Source organism: Elgaria multicarinata, chromosome 9 (assembly GCF_023053635.1).
Source record: "Elgaria multicarinata webbii isolate HBS135686 ecotype San Diego chromosome 9, rElgMul1.1.pri, whole genome shotgun sequence".
NCBI classification, from domain to species: Eukaryota; Metazoa; Chordata; class Lepidosauria; order Squamata; family Anguidae; genus Elgaria; species Elgaria multicarinata.
The window spans coordinates 14,425,419-14,444,266 of record NC_086179.1 but is presented as its reverse complement, the minus strand read 5'-3'; the positions used below and the strand labels follow the sequence as shown (position 1 = coordinate 14,444,266).

Here is an 18,848-nt window from a genome sequence, read left to right as displayed (position 1 = left end):
ATCCTCCTTCTCTATATTAAGCAAACCCCTAGCATCCTTACCAGAACTTTCTGCTTTCAGTTTATTTGCGGGATTATGATGGGCTCCTTTATGTGACGGACGTATGATCTGAATTGAGGAAAGTCCTTCCTCCACAAATTCTATATGTTTCTCTGTGTTTCAGTTTACAGCCATTAGATGGTGCTATCATTACAGTGCATTATAGCACAATGCTGGTATTTCACACAGTCGATAGAGCAGAATAACATCCCTTTTCATGTTATTTTCAATCTATTTGAAAGCAGGATAAAGGGAAAAAAGCACGGGAGATGTTCTGGAGGTTGAGGACATTATGTAAAGAACTTGCTAATGTCTGTGATCATGAGTGTGCAATACGTTGCTTGTGTAGAAAAGCTCTTTAAGTATAAGGCTATTCCTTACATCTTACATTGTATGTGATAAACAGTCAGTGGCTCAAGTTACCTTTTATTTACCCTAGTGTAAGCATGTGCAGCCCCAATTCGGATTCCCTACTACTGTGCACTGGGAGGGTAGGATTAAACCTCACTGTTTCCTGCCAAGACCTCCCCTCCATTGGGGGGAGGGGTTAAAAAAGAAATAAATGTCTCTGTTGGAGTCATAGAGGCTTCCTGGCCTTTTTAATGGGGGTGGGTTTTAGGAAAAAGGTGGTAGGAAGGGAAGGCTGGGTCCTACCCTCCTGGTGCATGGTTGCCCCCATCTGAATTGGAGCCTCACACGCTTACACTAGAGTAAATAAAAAAACGAACCTTCAGCTACGCAGCTAGTGTTACAATTTTTAATTAAGTTTTACGTTATAAATTCAACCCCCAAAATGGCATGTGGGTGGGTGGGGAGGAGAAGTTAGTATAAGATGTAGTTTGGCTCTAAGTTGTGACGTAAAATGCAACACTGTGGTAGGAGCCTGCTCAGCCAGCTCACCACCGCCTGCCCTTTCCCCTCTGTTTCCCAAAGGAACTACGGCTCTTCTATTTACGCCCAGCGTGAAGCTTTGGCATTAGGGTGCCAGCAGGTTCTCTGGCTCTATGGGGATGATCATCAGATTACGGAGGTCGGCACCATGAATCTCTTCCTGTATTGGCGAAATGAAGATGGAGGTACAGTGGCATGCCCTATTCGACTGCTGCCTGATGCTTTTTCCCCTTGACCTTGACAGCCATAGTTGTGGTAAACGTCTGAACAAAAGAGTTGCCTGCTCCGTGGAGCTCAAGCTCACATCACCTGCCTCTTTAAGAAACGCCGTTTCACCTTAAATAGGATGACCAAATGGAAAGGAGGACAGGGCTCCTGTGTCTTTAACAGTTGTATAGAAAAGGGGATTTCAGCAGGTGTCATTGGTAGGCAAGCAGCACCTGGTGAAGTTCCCTCTTCATCACAACAGTTAAAGCTGCAGGAGCCCTGCCCTCTATATTAGAGTGACCAGATATAAAAGAGGGCAGGGCTCCTGCATCTTTCACTGTTGCCATGAAGAGGGAGTTTCACCAGGTGTATGCATACAAATGACACCTGCTGAAATTCTCCTTTCAATGCAACTGTTAAAGATACAGGAGCCCCGTCCTTCTTTCCATATGGTCACCCTAACCTAAAATGAAACCTACAGCGCCACCTATGTACCAAAGGGAGGTTTCTGCTGAGATGTATGGAAATACCAACATTTTATTTCTTTATTTATTGCATTTTTATACCGCCCAATAGCTGGTATAAATAATAATAATAAAAAAACAAATTTAAAAAAAAATAGAAAAATATCTTAAGAAGGAGAAACACCCCTCCCCCCACCCCCAAATAACCTTCTCAATGAGGATTCCGGCCTCCTTTGAGCAAAGCTTGGCTTTCTAGGATCAGATAGACTTGATTGCAAACTAAAATAAAAATAAACTTTCTATCTTTCTCTGTCAGTGACAGATGCTAAGTGCAGTGGTGTACTCTTTCATCAATGAATGCTAACTGTGGCTTCTTTTGGAACAATAATGATCCCAATTTGGTTGTGTAGCTGTCTGGCCCGGCCACCTATACACACACACACACACACACACACACACACACTAATCCAATGCAAGTTGAAAATGTGCAAGGTCATCCAAATGGTTCCTCTCCTCTTCCTACATTTCTCAATTTCTAATGGCTCACCTGCTGTGATGCCACAATGGACCGGTGTTGTCAAGGCAGTCAGAGCTGCGATTGGCTTAGCTGCTCCGATGACACAGCAGGACCTGCCAGGCAGCTGAGTGCTCAGGAACGCTTTGGAGTCCTTCGAATCTGCACCATTGAGTTCATGAGCAAGACAAGTTCAATTGAACTTCCCCACAAAACCCAATTCGGCCTGGACTTTTGAATGACGGGCATCTTGGGAGAAGGGGCCAATTGGTCGAGCCTGTAGGCTTTCACCGAAAACAAACTAAGGCCCTTCCTACACCATTGTGTTTTGGAGGGATCATCCCTGTGTGTCCAAATGGAGATCCCGGGATCAGGGAGGGATGATCCCTCCTTTTCCCTGGGATAACTGAGACGTCAGTTATCCCTGCTTTACATGCACTCCCAGGACGATCTTGAGGACCGCAGGCAGTGTGGTCCCCCATCCCAGCTTCTTCCCTCTTCCCCGTGAGTAGCGGGGGTCATCAGAGAGAAGGAGCCGGGACGGGGGAGTCCAGGGCCCTCGGGGGTGGGTTGGGGAGTGGGGTCGGGGCTTTATTTATTCTTTTACCTTTTAATTTTCGCTGGAGTGCGAGGGCGCTCCAGCTCTGTCCCTTTAAAAAAAAAAAAAAGCCGGCTGCAACGGGCGTGACACCCGCGATGTCGCACATCCCGTTTAGACTGAGGGCGATGATCCCAGAAGCAGGTAAGTCTGGGATCGCCCCCTCTCCCTCCCTCTACACCCGTAGGTTTAGAAAGGGCCTAAGAATTGCTGCTTTTTAGTCTTTCCTTAGGCCTTTATGTTTTTCCAAGCAGTAAATGCATAAAGGAAACCCTTCAATCTGTTTTGTGATTTTTTTGGTGAATCAAGGCTGCTTGGAACTTCTGCCCAGCGTTTTCTCCATTGTGTAAAGTAGCACCAGGAGCCTTTGACTCGTCAAGCGCAAGCGGAACGTGAGTGGTTGTGTCTGCTTTCGGGGACGATGGAGCAGTCAAAACTATACAGGAGCCAGGTTTGGCTGCAGTTCAGAGGAAGAGCGAGTGTTTCTGGCTCGCCAGCCGTTGCACATTGCCATCTTCTCGGGCTGGTACCAAAGGAAGCAGATGTTGCTGCAGGCAACATGAGACTACTGGGCATGATTTGCCCACTCAGAGAAAATTGCCTATCAAACGGAGTTCACAGGTGTCCAGCTCTCTGGAAGCTGGCCTGGCCTCAACATAGCACAGACCACTTGCAAGCTGGTTTGTGACTGCGGCTGCGTTGGTAGGAGGGTAAGAAAGAGGCAAGGCAAGGCAAGTGGTCTCTGGATTGGCATCCGTCAAGGGAGGCCAGATAACCTGCTGTGCAAACCTGGAAAGAGCTGCGTTCCCACAGGCCCTTCTTTTTCTCAAGTGATGGAAAGCTGTAGCTCCTCTTTGCAATGCACTAAGAGTTTCTTTTGCACAACCCAGATTCAAAGGTTGTTATGCTGGAATTGTGGTCAGCTGTTGTTTTTGAGCATGCTTCTCTTTTGTATTTGGTCAAGAGGGCAGGGCTCCTGCAGCTTTAACTGTTGGGATGAAGAGGGAACTTCACCAGGTGCTGGATGCATACAAATGACGCCTGCTGACATTCCCTTTTCTATACCACTGTTAAACATACAGGAGCCCTGTCCTCCTTTCCATTTGGCCACCCTATCCATGGAAGAAGAGCGAGTTGTAAAATTCGACTTTCTAATTGGTAGTGCAGCCTTCTCCAAACTGGAGCCCACCAGATGTTTAGACTACAGCTCCCAGAATTCCTAGGCATTGACTGGAGCTGATGGGAGCAGATGTTCAAAACACCTGGAGTTCACCAGATTGGGAGAAAGCTGCAGTAGTGTCTGAACTCATCACATACCACCCATCCATATCAGAATCCCTCCAGCCATATTTGTTTCATGCATTGTCATATATTTTTAAAGGCAGTTTTGGAATCCTTTGTTTTTATGGGCTCATATGCTTTGTATTGACAGAGGAAGAACTAGCAACCCCACCGCTGGATGGCATCATTCTTCCTGGGGTGACGAGGCAGAGCATTTTGGACCTGGCTTACATGTGGGTAGGTGTCTGCTGGGCAGGGCTGGCCCAAGACATTTTGCTGCCTGAGCCAAAGGGCAAGACGGCACCCCTTCCCATTCCATGTACAAAAAGCCATCTAGAATGGCCGTTGAATCTGTCTTCCACACTGGTGATGGGACATCATCTTCCACCACACTTGAAGGCTAGCTTAGGGGCCCCAGGGCAGGCCCCATGGCACACAGCTCTGTCCTCTAACATCTTGCTGCCACCTCCCAAGATCTGGCGCCTGAGGCGACTGCTTCACTCTGCTGAATGGTAGGGCCGGCCCTGCTGCTGGGACTTCCCAAATGGCAGTTTTGACATCTGTATAGTAATGGATATTAGTCTAAGAGCCATTATACAAACTCTCTACTTTCAGGATCATCTTTAGAGCTGCTGCTGAAGCTATTCAGTGAGCAGGGTGGTGTTTCCATTGCAAACTGGTTCCAGTGAGCATCAAATGTAATAAAGCTACAGCCCTGTCAGTCTGCTCCCTTCTATAAGATCTCATTTCAAGTTCTGTATTGGAGAAGAAGTTCTTGGGTGTGTGTGTGTGTGTATGTTAAATTGACAACAGATTCACCTTTGCGTCCTGTGGAATTTGTTCAGAGGTCACTCATTCCCACCCAACCCCGATTACCTGAGATCAAGTGATTGAACACGATCCCTAGTTTCTCTCCCAAAGCCTCATCTGCCTTAGCTTGCAGTGAGAGCCCCTTCTGTGCAAGCCTTTGTATTGCAAAAGCTCTTAACTTAGGACAATGCACACCGCCAGACACCGTTCTTGGTACCCACCAAGGTGCCCTACCACTTCCTGGAGTGTGTTCAGAAGAGGGCAACCGGGATGATCAGAGGACTAGAAACAAAGCCCTATGAAGAGAGACTGAAAGAACTGGGCATGTTTAGCCTGGAGAAGAGAAGATGGAGGGGAGACATGATAGCACTCTTCAAAGACTTAAAAGGTTGTCACACAGAGGAGGGCCAGGATCTCTTCTCGATCCTCCCAGAGTGCAGGACACGGAATAACGGGCTCAAGTTAAAGGAAGCCAGATTCCGGCTGGACATCAGGAAAAACTTCCTGACTGTTAGAGTGGTACGACAATGGAATCAGTTCCCTAGGGAGGTTGTGGGCTCTCCCACACTAGAGGCCTTCAAGAGGCAGCTGGACAACCATCTGTCAGGGATGCTTTAGGGTGGATTCCTGCATTGAGCAGGGGGTTGGACTCGATGGCCTTGTAGGCCCCTTCCAACTCTGCTATTCTATGATTCTATGATTCCACTAAAAAGATTTTTTTTAAAAAACAATTTTCTTACAGATAGCTGGGACTGCTGTGAAACAGGTTTCTGTTGGTGCTGAAAACTGTGGGTTCAAAGGAATTGTTTATGTTGGGGCTCAACCCACCTCTGCCTTGCACTGCCTTGTCCTTTAGGCAGGGTACTTGTCTCCCATGGCAGCCATTTTGTAACAGTGCCCAGGACAGCTTCTTAGCTTGCCAAATGCACGCCTATGGGCCGAAATGGTTGCCGACCCATGACTTAGGCCACAGCTAGACCTAAGGCTTATCCTGGGATCATCCAGGGTTCACTCCTGCCTGAGCACTGGATCCTCTGTGTGTCACCTAGATGAACAGGTTTGTCCCCTGGACGATCCAGGGATAAACCTTAGGTCTAGCTATGGCCTTAGAAGCAGTGTTGAGAGTCCTGCAAGACCTGGTCCTTCTTGGTCTGTCTCGCTCACTTTCACCTGGCTTGGGACGATGACGCCCCGACTCCCAACTATAAAGACTGAAAGTGCCTGGAATCTGTCAGAGAGGGCCATTCTTTAGGTCTTTAGCTTGAGATGAGATGTATTATATTTCTTGCTATCTAGGGGCTCATCTACACCAAGCAGGATATTCCACTATGAAAGTGGTATGAAAGTGGTATATAAGAGGCAGGAGCCACACTACTGCTTTATAGTGGTACTGAAGTGCACTGACAACTGTTGGGGCCCATTGACACATATCATATACTGCTTTCATAGTGCTATATCCTGCTTGGTGTAGATGTCTCCTGGGCCCCAACAATTGTCAGTGCACTTCAGTACCACTATAAAGCAGTAGTGTAGATCCTGCAGTACACATCAATACCACTGTAAAGCAGTAGTGTGGCTCCTGCCTTTTATATACTGCTTTCATACCGCCTTAATAGTGGAATATCCTAGGGTGACCATATGAAAAGGAGGACAAGGCTCCTGTATCTTTAACAGTTGCATAGAAAAGGGAATTTCAGCAGGTGTCATTTGTATATATGGAGAACCTGGTGAAATTCCCTCTTCATCACCACAGTTAAAGTGCAGGAACTACACTAGAGTAACGAGATTTAAAAGAGGGCAGGGCACCTGCAACTTTAACTGTTGTGATGAAGAGGGAATTTCACCAGGTTCTCCATATATACAAATGAGACCTGCTGAAATTCCTTTTTCAATACAACTGTTAAAGATACAGGAGCCCTGTCCTCCTTTTCATATGGTCACCCTATGCTAGCCACTTTGAGCACCATTTGGTGGAAAGGTAGAACACAAATGTAACAAATAAATAAAAGTGTAGCTTTCCCCTATAACTGTATCTTGACTACATAAGATTGTTTGCTTTTTAAACAAAGAAAATGGATCTTAGTTATTTAGTTTTGCGTCTGTCTACCTTTTGCAGGGAGAATTTAAAGTGTCGGAGCGATACATTACCATGAGTGATCTGAATGCTGCCTTGAAGGACAACAGAGTGAAGGAAATGTTTGGTGCTGGAACGGCTTGTGTCGTGTGTCCTGTTTCTACAATATTGTATTTGAGCAAGGTGAGGACAAGAATTCTGTGCAGCAAAGTACAGATGTTACCGTGCAGTGGAGGTTTCACAATTAGGTCAGTAGAGGTATTCCTTATGCATCTTTGATAGGGTGACCAGATGAAAAGGAGGACAGGGCTCCTATATCTTTAACAGTTGTATTGAAAAGGAAATTTCAGCAGGTGTCATTTGTATATATGGGGAACCTGGTGAAATTCCCTCTTCATCACAACAGTTAAAGCTGCAGGAGCTATACTAGACTGACCAGATTTAAAAGAGGGCAGGGCACCTGCAACTTTAACTGTTGTGATGAAGAGGAAATTCCACAAATGACACCTGCTGAAATTTCCTTTTCAATACAACTGTTAAAGATACAGGAGCCCTGTCCTCCTTTTCATATGGTCACCTATCTTTGGAAGATCTGCTTATCAGGTTGGCATTTTTTACCGTAGTGTTTTGCAAAGAATTGAGAACTTTTTGGAACTGCTTATATTGCAATTGTAATGCAACTTAAAAGTTTTTATCTGAAAGGATAATAAATTAAAATGATCGGATCTATCAGTGGGGGAGACAGTGAACTTAACTTTCCTATTGCTGATTGATTACTGTTTTCTCCCCTGTTTTTCAGCTTTTACACCTTTTATGGTCCACAGGAACTGGATATTTTCTGAATAACTTTATATAATTTCACCCGTTTCCTCCCTTAGAATTTGCACATTCCGACCATGGAGAATGGACCTCAAATAGCTACCCGTTTCTTGAACCAGCTGAGTGATATCCAGGTAAGTGTCTCACTTCTTTTCAGTGCTAACTATGCAAGAGAAAGTTGGTTGAGTAGCACCATTCATTTCTAGCATCTTGATCTACGTGGAATACATGTAATGCGATAGCCATCGATTTGGATGGCCTAAAAGGGGATTATACAAATTCATGGAAGATAAGGCTATCAATGGCTACTAGTCATGATGTCTATATATAATCTTTCCAATGCCTCTTCATATCGGTTGCCCATTGATCGAACGGGAGGGTGCTACTGTGCTGCTGCTAGGCTTTCCATTGGTGTCTTGTTGACCACAGTGGGAACAGAATGCTGAACTAGCTAGGTTTTTGGTCTGATCCAGCATGGCTCTTCTTATGTTCTTTTATGGGCCATCTCAAAATGTGTACTTGGGGAGATCTCTGGTTTCAATGTACCGTACTTCATCTGCATGTGGGAAGCTGTCATATCAGAGGGAAGGCATAGCAGGAAACTGTCCTCACATGAGAGCTCCTCACATGTAGGGAGATTTTGGTATAGAGAGTCTATCAAACCAGGATTCCTCCATGTGTGTGTTTGGTCCTTTGAGGACTGTTGGCTTATTGCTTCTCTATTAAGATACTTAGGACTTTGGCCCTGTTTAAAAGTGATATTGGGTCTGTAAGAAAAGCCCCATGTCCCATGTGTCTGCTGCTTGGCAAAAGAATCTAGTGACAGGTGCATTTTGCTCTCCATGGCCACCATTGGCTGAGCAAAGCAACAATAACAAGAAGGCTGGGAGAGGACTCGCTACGTCATTGTCCCCCAATGCCTCCAAAGGCCACCAGTGTTCCATGAGGCAGAGAGTAGAACCTCAGGCTTGCAGGGCCAAATCCCACCCTTCAGAGTTCTCTGGGTGGCCACGCCCTTTCCTCTGGTCCCACCCCTTTTCTCCAAACACCAATCTTTTGATGGTTTCCTAGCTATTGTGTAGTTGGTTCCCCCATTCTAAAAAAGTTGAAACACCTCTCCTAAGGCTTAGTTACTGGAAGTAACAATGTTACATAAAATGGGCTGGTATTTGGGGTATTTTGGATGCACCCCTTCAGCCTTCAGCTCACCCCTTTTGCCTTCGCTCCATCCACTTCACTGGAATGCAGCCTCCGAGACCTTCTCCGAAATGAAATTCAGCTCTCAGGCTGAAAGAGCTCGGAGAAGAGAAGACTGAGGGGAGGCATGGTAGCACTCTTCAAGTACTTGAAAGGTTGTCACACAGAGGAGGGCCAGGATCTCTTCTCGATCCTCCCAGAGTGCAGGACACGGAATAATGGGCTCAAGTTACAGGAAGCCAGATTCCGATTGAAAATCAGGAAAAACGTCTTGACTGTTAGAGCAGTACGACAATGGAACCAATGACCCAGGGAGGTCATGGGCTGCCACACTAGAGGTCTTCAAGAGGCAGCTGGACAACCATCTGTCAGGGATGCTTTAATGTGGATTCCTGCATTGAGCAGGGGGTTGGACTCGATGGCCTTGTAAGCGCCTTCCAACTCTACTATTCTATAATTCTGTATCCCTGCTATAATACCATCTGCTCGTAATCTGGTGCTCTAAACACTGCACCGCACTGCCTTTCATAACACTAGCTCTTTGCTTCTGTTGCAGTATGGAAGAGAAGACAGCGAGTGGACAGTCGTGGTGTCGTGAGCGTGAAGGGCAGGGAAGGTTCAGACCATCTGGAAACACTTCAAGGCAGGACGAAGTAGCACCTGAACCATGTTCAGTTTTGCCGTAACTCTTGCGTAGAATAGCCTCTTTGTTATCACTCTGTTCCTGGGCTGGAGAGTGTGATTGTCTTCACATGCCAGGGAGTGTGAACACAATCGTGTTGATTTTTCTACTGTGATTTTGCTCTAGAATTAGAAACCTGTCTTCTGGTAGAGGTGCTAGATGTAAGCAATAGACACTTTCCTAACGGATTCATTGGTGCCCCTTGTGTCCTTGGTACAGTTGACAAGTGTGTCAAAAAGTTCTTCAACTGCTCTTCAGTGCAAGCCAAGTATTCGTTATTTTGCTTAACCTTTTAGCCACAGACCAGGGTTTTATGTTCAACACAATTGCCAAGTGATTCAGAGAAACCTTTCGCTATCTCTGAATCTTCCTTTCTTTTCCAACTTCGGAAGATAACATTTTATTTGTCTTACGATATATATTTCTCCTGCTGTCTCTGATAATTTTTGTGGGGCGTTTCTCCCAGATCTCCTTTTTTATGTCCCCCCACTTACGCTTTGGCCACTGAGGCCACATCTCATAGCCTTTCTAAAGATTGGATTGGATTCTCCTGTGCTGCTGGGTGACGCTATGCCATGGGCGGATTCAGGTTACCGATTTTTCCTCTCTCTCATTGCCACATTGTGGAATATTTCGTGGAAGTAGGTTGTCTGAAGGGAAGGAGGTTTCCATTGAGCAATGGTTTTCCCATTCCTCACATTTTGAGCAAGATTGATTTTGGAGATGTCTGGTGATCACACGGGCCGTCACGTTTTTTTTAAAGCCCTTTGGGGGATCTAGGTCTGTGTAGCTTTTACAACGCTGTGATGGCTCAGCTTGCTTCTTGGAGCCATTGGCTGTGGAGTCTCATCCTTCGTTGCATCTCCATCACACAGTCTAGTTGCACTTGTCACCCATTTTACTGCAAACGTCAAACACGTTGAAGAGCTAACCAGGCAGATTGGGTACAGCCTTCGTCTACTGGAAGAACCAATAAAGGCGCTACCTGCTTTCTGAGGCATGGAAACCAGGCATGGGCAGACATCAGGCTTGCCAAAGTCCATCAAGCAAAGCTGATCGCAAAGTAATAGCAGAAGCAGGGCCGGTGCTACCATTAGGCCAACTAGGCAGCCGCCTAGGGCGCAGACTTCAGAGGGGTGCAGTACTACCCTTTAAGGGTCACAGTTTCATACAAATTAGCTGTTTTAAGAAAAAAACATAAAAGGAAAATATAATCGTTCAGAAACTCTTCTTGAACAGCTGAATCGAAGTTGGCAATTTTGGGGTGTGTGTGCAAGTGGCTCGCCTTGCCTAGGGTGCAAAATAGTTTGGCACCAGCCCTGAGCAGAAGAGAGCAAAATGGCAGCAAAGCCAATTACCTTCTGCATCCTTGAGCCTTGTTGCAGGCTAACCTGCGTGCCCATTGTGCGTTGCTACAAATCAGGGATTCCAATTTAGAGTTAAAAAGCCATTTTGTTATTGCCAGTGTTCAAAAATTGAGTTGGAAACGCTCGTCCGTCTCCTGCAAAAGGATCCGATGATCGACTAGTAGATCCCAACCTGCCTTCTGCCCTCCATGAGCTGGATCATGTTGCCCTCATCCCAGACATATCATTGGTTTTTAGAAATCTGTTAAATGTAGATTTCAGGGAACTGGAGGGGATGTGATATTATTCACTCCCTGAGGTTCTTGTACCATCTATTCCCGTTCTTTAATGCCTTTCTCCTTTTCCACCAATCTCTCCAGCTTTGCCCCTATTCATGGCTCTGCAGCTGATCGCTTTGATTGCTCTTACCTTTCATCCCGTGTGAATTTTGCCATCTACTAAATAAGCTTGTAAGTTGTGGGTTTGCCCCCTTTTGAGATAGCTTTAAGACACCTCTTGCTCAAGAGGTTACTTACTACCGTATTCCGCACTCACAAATTCCGTGGGCCAGATCTTTATTGAGTTAACGTTATCGTAGCCTCATGGGGCAGCAAGTGGATGACGCTGGTAAGATAGCCGATGAAATAGTCTAGAGAACTGCTTCTCTGTGGCTTTGCTGTTGCACTAACGCAGAACGTTGGGAACTATAGACGTCTTTTATTAGGGAGGGTGAAATTTGGGGCAACCTTTAACTCTGTCACTTTTCTAACAGAGCCTACCTCTAACCGATGAGTTGCTGAATAACGAGGAATATGCGCAGCATCTCTCCCGTCTACCCCCATTCCTTCTGGTTTTGTAGACACCTAGAATTCTCAGAGGAATCACATGGCACAGCGCTTCTCAGGCTGTACGACTTCAGAATGCAGGGTAGCGGTGGTGGTGCGATGGCTTGTGTAAAATTCCACCGTATGTCTACAGCTACCTGAACAAGAAAAGTTCAAGGAACTTGCAGCTCACTCTGCTTTCTGACATGCTAGCTTTACATATGCAAGAGCTTTTGGATGCCTGGGCGAATTCAGACAGACACTTAGGGCATATCTACACCTTTAGGGTGTAGAGGGAAGGAGGGGGGAGTATCAGACTTACCTGCTTCCGCAATCCTCCCCTAGTGTCTTGACGGTCACGCGACATCCCAGAAGCAAAGAGGGATCTTTGCTTTTCTTCTTCTTCTTTGGAAGAGGAGGTGTGTGGCAAAAGATACGTGTGTTTTTTTTAAAAAAAGTGCCCAAACTCCCCCACGCCATCCCCAGGATGGCAGAATTGTTGCCCTCACTCTACCCCCAAAGGGCATGGAGCCCCCCTGAACAGCTCCATGCACGGCCCCGCTACTCGCGGGGAGGAAGGGAGAGGGTGGGATGGGCACCCACACAAGCTGCAGTCCTTGAGATGGTCCCAGGACTGTGGTGAAAATTGGGATAACTGCAGAAGTAGTTATCCCAGGAAAATGGAGGCGTCATCCCTGCCTGCCCTGAGGATCCCCTGTGCATCATTTGGACACACAGGGATGACCCTGGGAAAAAGCGTTGGTGTAGACATGCCCATAGTCTCCTACCTGCATCCTGAAGTGATACACTCCCAACTGGACTGTACCAAGTACGTCTTCTGTACCAAGTACATTTTAATCAGCTCATAAATGTATCCGTTGGATTAGATGGATCAACCCTTAGTTATAAGTCCAGGATCCAGTAGGCAGCTATTCCTATGGTTGCAGTGGGACCTCCACCACCCACCCCTTGCATCTCAACTGTGAATGTCCTGTCAACAGGATCAGCAATGGTACCAATTCGCACGTTAATATTTCTCTGCACAAATGCAAACCTGGTTAGGTCCAGGTCTGTTCACATGGAGAACCAAACGTGTTGTGTGACCTTGCTCTAGGTTGCTGAGCAAGGGACATCTAGACAGATTTCAGTCCCCTAAATTGTTAGGTCACTTTATTGAAGACTAGTTGAAGCTAATCGTGCCAAACTGTGTTCTGTTTCGAATACACACGTTCAAGCACAAACCATTGTGCCACTTACGGTAGAAGTAGCACCGTGTATTTCTTCTTCTTGCCACTTGAGTGTATGTTGTGCTCCAGTCATCGTTCGGTTGTATTCCAAGTATTACTAGCCAGTGGTGTGTGGGGTTCCCCTCTCCCCTCTCATTAGACTGGTGGCCACAGTATGAAACGGGACGCACCATGGTTTTGTCATCCAGTAGAGGAGTTCCTCAAATGAGGCCACTGTCATAACTGAAGAGTGCCTTTTTGACTAGAGAGAGCATGTCCACATCAACAGTTTCAACTTCGCTACCACCGAAACTACATATCTGATATATTTGGCAAAGACGGTGTGAAAATCCTGGTTCTACTGCAGAATGGCAGGAGGGGAGGGGATCCGTAGTGGATCAGCAAAGGTCAGGGGCATTTGCTTAACGCTGTGCTCAACCGCTACTTTCCCCTGCAACTTCTCCCCCCACTCCCCAAGTCAGTGCTCCCCCACACTGATTTGCCACCTCAAATCAGGCAGGGGAATTCTTGGGCAAGAGAGGTGCTTATTCGTTCTCCACTATGTCACCCACCCTGCCACTTTGCAGGGGGGAAAGTGGTGGCTTGGGGTCTCAGACTCCCCCCCCCTATGTGCCACTGAACATGTAGTTCCACCTAGGACATGTTCTCTCAAGCAAATCCATCACGCATATGAAATTCTTTGCTTGTGACAGAGTTGGAAGGAAATCGCTTTTACCTGAGGTGTGTGCTGGCGTTCTAGATGTTCTAGAAACTTCTGATTTGCCACTGCTGATGACTCCTTAATACATGTTCTTGGACAACTTACCCCAAGTAAGCTTCCTGCTTCATGGTTTGCAAGTCATTTGAATGCCTTCTTCTCCCCAGTTTTGAGCCTCACGAGAAGGCATAAGTGAAATGCCCAAATCCCTAGGAAGGCTCTCTTCCTAGGGATTCTCTCTCTTCTCTTCCTGCAAAATATTGATCGTTGTTGGTGCCGCTCTTGAGGTGGGAGTGCTTTTCCACTAGGCCCAGCTTCCCAGCACACAGAGAAAAGGAGAATTCTATTTATGTGAAGGAGAGATGGCAGTGTTCAATACCTTGAAGGGAAGGGGAAAGTTACTCTTACTCCAAGAGGCAATGCTTTTGCCATGCTGGTGTGAAGTTGTGTCTGGAAGAACCATTCCCAGGTACACGGGAGACAAAAACCGTTGGTTTTGCCACACTTCTGTGGAACCTCAAGGAACCTCTGAGGTTGGTGCAATGTAAATTCGATCGGATCGCCTTTGCATCCCACTCTCCACTGAGGATGACTGAAGGAATACTGTTAAATGGTTATTGTATATATGTTGTAATATAAAGGGTCAAAGTAAGTGATGTTGAATGAATGACACATTATATGGAGATGTCTGATATCAATGTGGGCCCTGAGTTGCTTTGGATTATGCTGTACTTGTGTAAGCTGGGAAGGTTCAGAGCACCACATTGGGGACATTTACCAAGAAGGACGAATTGTTTCTTAATAGTAAGCCAAAGCTACCTCTAGTGCACTCCTGTTATAATAATATATTTATTTCTTACCTGCCTCTCCCTTACAAATCAACACATCTTAAAAATTCTTGATTTCACATTCCCTTGGGTAGGCCTGCCGGAAAAGGCTAGTCTTTCAGAGAGAGAGAGAGAGAGAGAGTTAATTTTATGAATCTCCTTCGGCAGGCCATTCCACAGTCTGAGGGCGACAGAAGAAAAGGTCCTCTGGGAAACTGATGTCAGCCTAGTTTTAGCTGACTGAAGTAAGTTCTCTCCAGAGGGCCTGAGTGTGCAGGGCGGACTGTATGGGAGAAAGCGATCTCGCAGGTAACCTGGACCCAAACCATGTAGGGCTTTAAACACTTTGTACTTTGCCCAGAAACTAATTGGCAGCCAGCGGAGTGATTTTAATGTTGGGGTAATATGCTCACCCCTAGATGTACTGGTGACCAACCTGGCTGCCATATTTTGAACTAGTTAAAGTTATACCAGCTACTTGATGGGAATTCAGCTTAAGAGTTGGATTGTAGGACCACTTTGCAAGTATGGCTTTCTTTTCCTCTCCCATGAGCTTTTCTACATGATCAACTTATTGCAAGCTCGTGATTGGCCACTCACAGAAGTTTGTGAATTCTTTTCATGACAACATCAACCTCCAGGATGTCTCACACGCTTTCCCCTGCTTTAAAACACACACACACACACACACACACACACAGATAATACAGTGTTTAAAATATTGCGAGACGTCCTCAGCATGTAAAGTTGGCATAACATTCTAATTCCGCCACTAGATGGTGACATTTCATTGAACTTAATAGCATTAACGAGAGGGGAAGTTTTCAATTCAAAATCTATCTAAAGGAGCACATAGGAGCTAAAGGAGCTATCTAAAGGAGCACATAGTGAATGTGGAAATGTTCTGTTCTTTAATTGTTTCAGAATTTTTGGCCTGTTTTATAATCCACACTTCCTTGCTTCCAGTATAATTGGCAAATTTCTAGTGTTTCATTCTGGAAATGGAGCATGCACGGTTTGCAGCGACATTTATTTAAGCTGCATCTTTTCCTCCTATGTTACCAATGCGCCCTTGCAGTTTCTGAAGAAGTGCAAGAGTGCACATTATTATTTATTTATTATTTATTTCTATACCACCCATAGCTGAAACTCTCTGGGTGGTTTACAAACACATATAGAGACTCCACGTCAAAGTAATGTTGTAACTATAATGTAGATCTTCATTGAGAAAGATGGACCTCCCAGGAAAGAATCATATGTTACATATAATCTCTTCAGCTGTCAAGAGCAGTCTGTATCCGTCACGAGAAGTGGCCCTTATGCACACTAGAAACATATTTCGCTCGGTATAAAAAGCTGTAACTCTTGTAGTAAGTAGCTAAGATAACACAAAGATTCTAAACAGCTACTTGTCTATTTCACTGAACGTAGTTAGCGTATGGGTTGCGATTCTCAGGCACACACCTTTAAGTTCTGCGCATGCACCCAAGATTTCTCATCTGTCCTCTCTTCAGCCTTTTCCCACCAAATTTCCAAGCTGCTTTTAAACACAAGCAGTTCACAGGACCATGCGGGGAAGCTGCTGAACAAGGTCCAGAAGAGTTGTGTGCATGCATGCGTTACTTACCTCTTTGCCCTGTGGCCATAGAGTTTAACCGGAGTGCACTGTTGTGTCTTTGCAATGTGATACAGGAGCGTTCCATGCCCTGGAATTGTCTATGTAAATTGATACAACCTGTTTGAGGTGTGTTTTTGTTTGCTTGTTTTTCAGACTGTGAATGCTTTAAGGTCCTGGGTTTTCAATGGTATTTTCTTAAATGTAAAGGAGGTTATCAGATCACACTCAAACCAGCAGAGTATTTTGATATTGCGTGACAATCCTATGAGAAAAAATAAATAAAAACTATACCTTCACTTGTCTGATTTTTCTCTGTTTGCACAACGGCACAAAGGTTTCCACAAGCCAGAAGAAAGGAAATCCATGAGTAACAATAAAGTCCACCAGATGGGTCACACTTAAGCAGTCTGAATCACAAGACATCCTCAGCAAGCTCTTCTAGATGGGTTAATACGTGGACATCCACTGTCCTTTAGGGAGGTAGTGAACTCTCCCACACTAGAGGCCTTCAAGAGGCAGCTGGTCAGCCATCTGTCAGGAATGCTTTAATGTGGATTCCTGCATTGAGCAGTGGGTTGGACTTGATGGCCTTATAGGCCCCTTCCAACCCTACTATTCTATGATTCTATGACTTAAATCCTGTTTTCCCTTGGTCAGGGTGGCATACATAGTTCTAGCCCTTCATTTTATTCTTGCAACAACCCTATGAAGTAAGCTACACAGATTGAGCGACTAGTCCCAGGTGAGCTTCATGGATGAGTGGGTATTAGATCTCCCAGTCTAGTCCGATACTCTAAGGGGCAATCCTTTGCATGTTTAGGCAGGAAAGAGTCCTACAGCTCCTAGTATGCTCCAGCCAGCCATGCCGTCTGGATGAAGCTGGGAGTTGTGATACTTTTCTCTGTCTAAATATGCCTCTAGATTCTGCTGTAAACCAGACTTTCCCCAACCTGCTGCCCTCTAGGTGTGTTGGATTGCAATTCCCATCATCTCCAATCAGTGTGACTATTAGAGGGCACTATCTTTAGGGCAACTGGTTGGTGAAGGCTGTTCTAACCACTACACAACACTGTCTTTCCTAATGGAAGAGTGTGTTGATCTAAAAGCACCAACCAACAACAATGTCAATGATTCTTGTATCAAGCAACAAAATAGCTTTATCAGTCCATTATTTTTTAAAAAACAAAACAAAACTCAATCCCCAAATGGCTGTTGTTTCAAGTTCTCTGTTTCCCATTCTGTGACTGACAGCACAACCCTATGCATGGATGTATGTTCCATGATTACCAATTCTAAGAGGGTTTAGGAATGCAGCTATAGTCATTTTCATTGCTCTACCTGTTGGAAAGATGCCTTTATAGCTACCTCGGTTTCAATTATTGGGCCTGTTCAGACAACACACTAAGCCACGGTTAGGACATTAACACTTTTGCAGCCAATGGTTAGTGAGCATGTTTAAACTGTGGTTATGTAGCCACTATGGTTAGGAATGGTTCACATGACAGGCTAAGTCACAGTTCACATGACACACTAAGCCATAATGCTTAGCTCAAAATGCTTAATCGCTGTGGCTTAGCTTGTCTTCCGAACAGGGCCATTATATCCCTACAAGTGGGGCCTGTGAAAGGGTTGGGAGGTGTAAAGAGAGAGGGCACAAAGAGGAGAGGAATTTTCTTTCTCTATTTGATCTCAGTAGGTAAGATCACCGTCGCATCATCATGGCTGGACAGAAAGAAAACCCTCTGTGGAAGAACTTAAAACCTGGGCCGGCTCATATAGGAGGTCTTTCAAGTCCCAGGTCACTTAGGGTTTTCTAGATCGTAACTCGCCCTTTGAGTTGTGCCTGAAAACAGACCCACTGAAGCTGTTGCAACAGGGGAGTCACATGGGCCTGGTCAGTAGTGGGGTTGCAGTATTCTACGGATGGGGTGTGGCTAGGGGGGCTATCATGATGAGCTCCTGCACTTCCAACATTCATCACTACGCCACTGCTGGAGAGCTCTCAAGATGTGACAATGGCTCCCCATAGTCTCCTAGTGGCTGCTTGGATTGGATGAGTTGTGTGCTCTCCACCTTGGATCAAGAACTGTTGTCCCCTTCTCCTAAGAACATCAGAAGAACCATAATGGGTCCATCTAGTCCAGCATTCTATTCACTTAGTAGCCAGCCAAGTGTCAACCAGGAACCCACCAGCAGGACATGAGTGCAACAGCACCCTCCCACCCATGTTCCCCAGCAACTGGTGTACATAGGCTTACTGCTCCTTGAGCCCCAATGTATGTACAACTCTTATCCAGGTGCTAATCACCACCATCTTGGACTAACCTAATGGATGGGTTGAAAGAGGTTGCTTTGCTGGAGCGCTGTTTGTCTTTACTTTTTATTGTTTTAAATATCCTACTGCCCTCAAATTAGCTGCTGAATACTTCAGAATGGAACAGATTACAGCAGATAATTTTAGACTAGCTACGTGAGTGTTTTAAAAATATTTTTTCTTTTTCTTTTACTCTGATGGACTTGTGCTTGAAGTCTTATCGGTTCACAGTGAGAGTATACAGCTATCTAGTTCTTGCACATCTAGTTCTGGCAAATTTATTTTGTTGTTTGTGGTGACTGGCTGAGTTTGCGTATCTCTTGGTAGCTTGCTAATTTCTGCCAAACATATTTTTATTCTTATTTTTGCTGAAAATAACAACGAATAAAAACACCTGCG

The 18,848-nt window shown here is 45.5% G+C and overlaps 1 protein-coding gene across 3 annotated transcripts in view; it reads left to right on the top strand.

Moving 5' to 3' along the window:
• BCAT1 (branched chain amino acid transaminase 1) overlaps positions 1-11,853 on the top strand; it is an 81,755-nt gene extending 69,902 nt beyond the window's left edge. For 2 of the 3 annotated variants that reach the window (XR_010025855.1, XR_010025854.1), the window contains 6 exons: positions 973-1,115; positions 4,146-4,231; positions 6,921-7,061; positions 7,757-7,831; positions 9,451-10,639; positions 10,894-11,853. Coding sequence is in view for 1 of the 3 variants with exons in the window: in XM_063134800.1 (XP_062990870.1) it covers positions 973-1,115; positions 4,146-4,231; positions 6,921-7,061; positions 7,757-7,831; positions 9,451-9,492 (487 nt within the window). In the remaining 2 variants the exon portion in view is untranslated. Of the gene's footprint in view, positions 1-972; positions 1,116-4,145; positions 4,232-6,920; positions 7,062-7,756; positions 7,832-9,450; positions 10,645-10,893 lie in introns of those variants that run through there. The other variant, XM_063134800.1, reaches the window with a different exon arrangement.
• Positions 11,854-18,848: the final 6,995 nt, after the last annotated feature.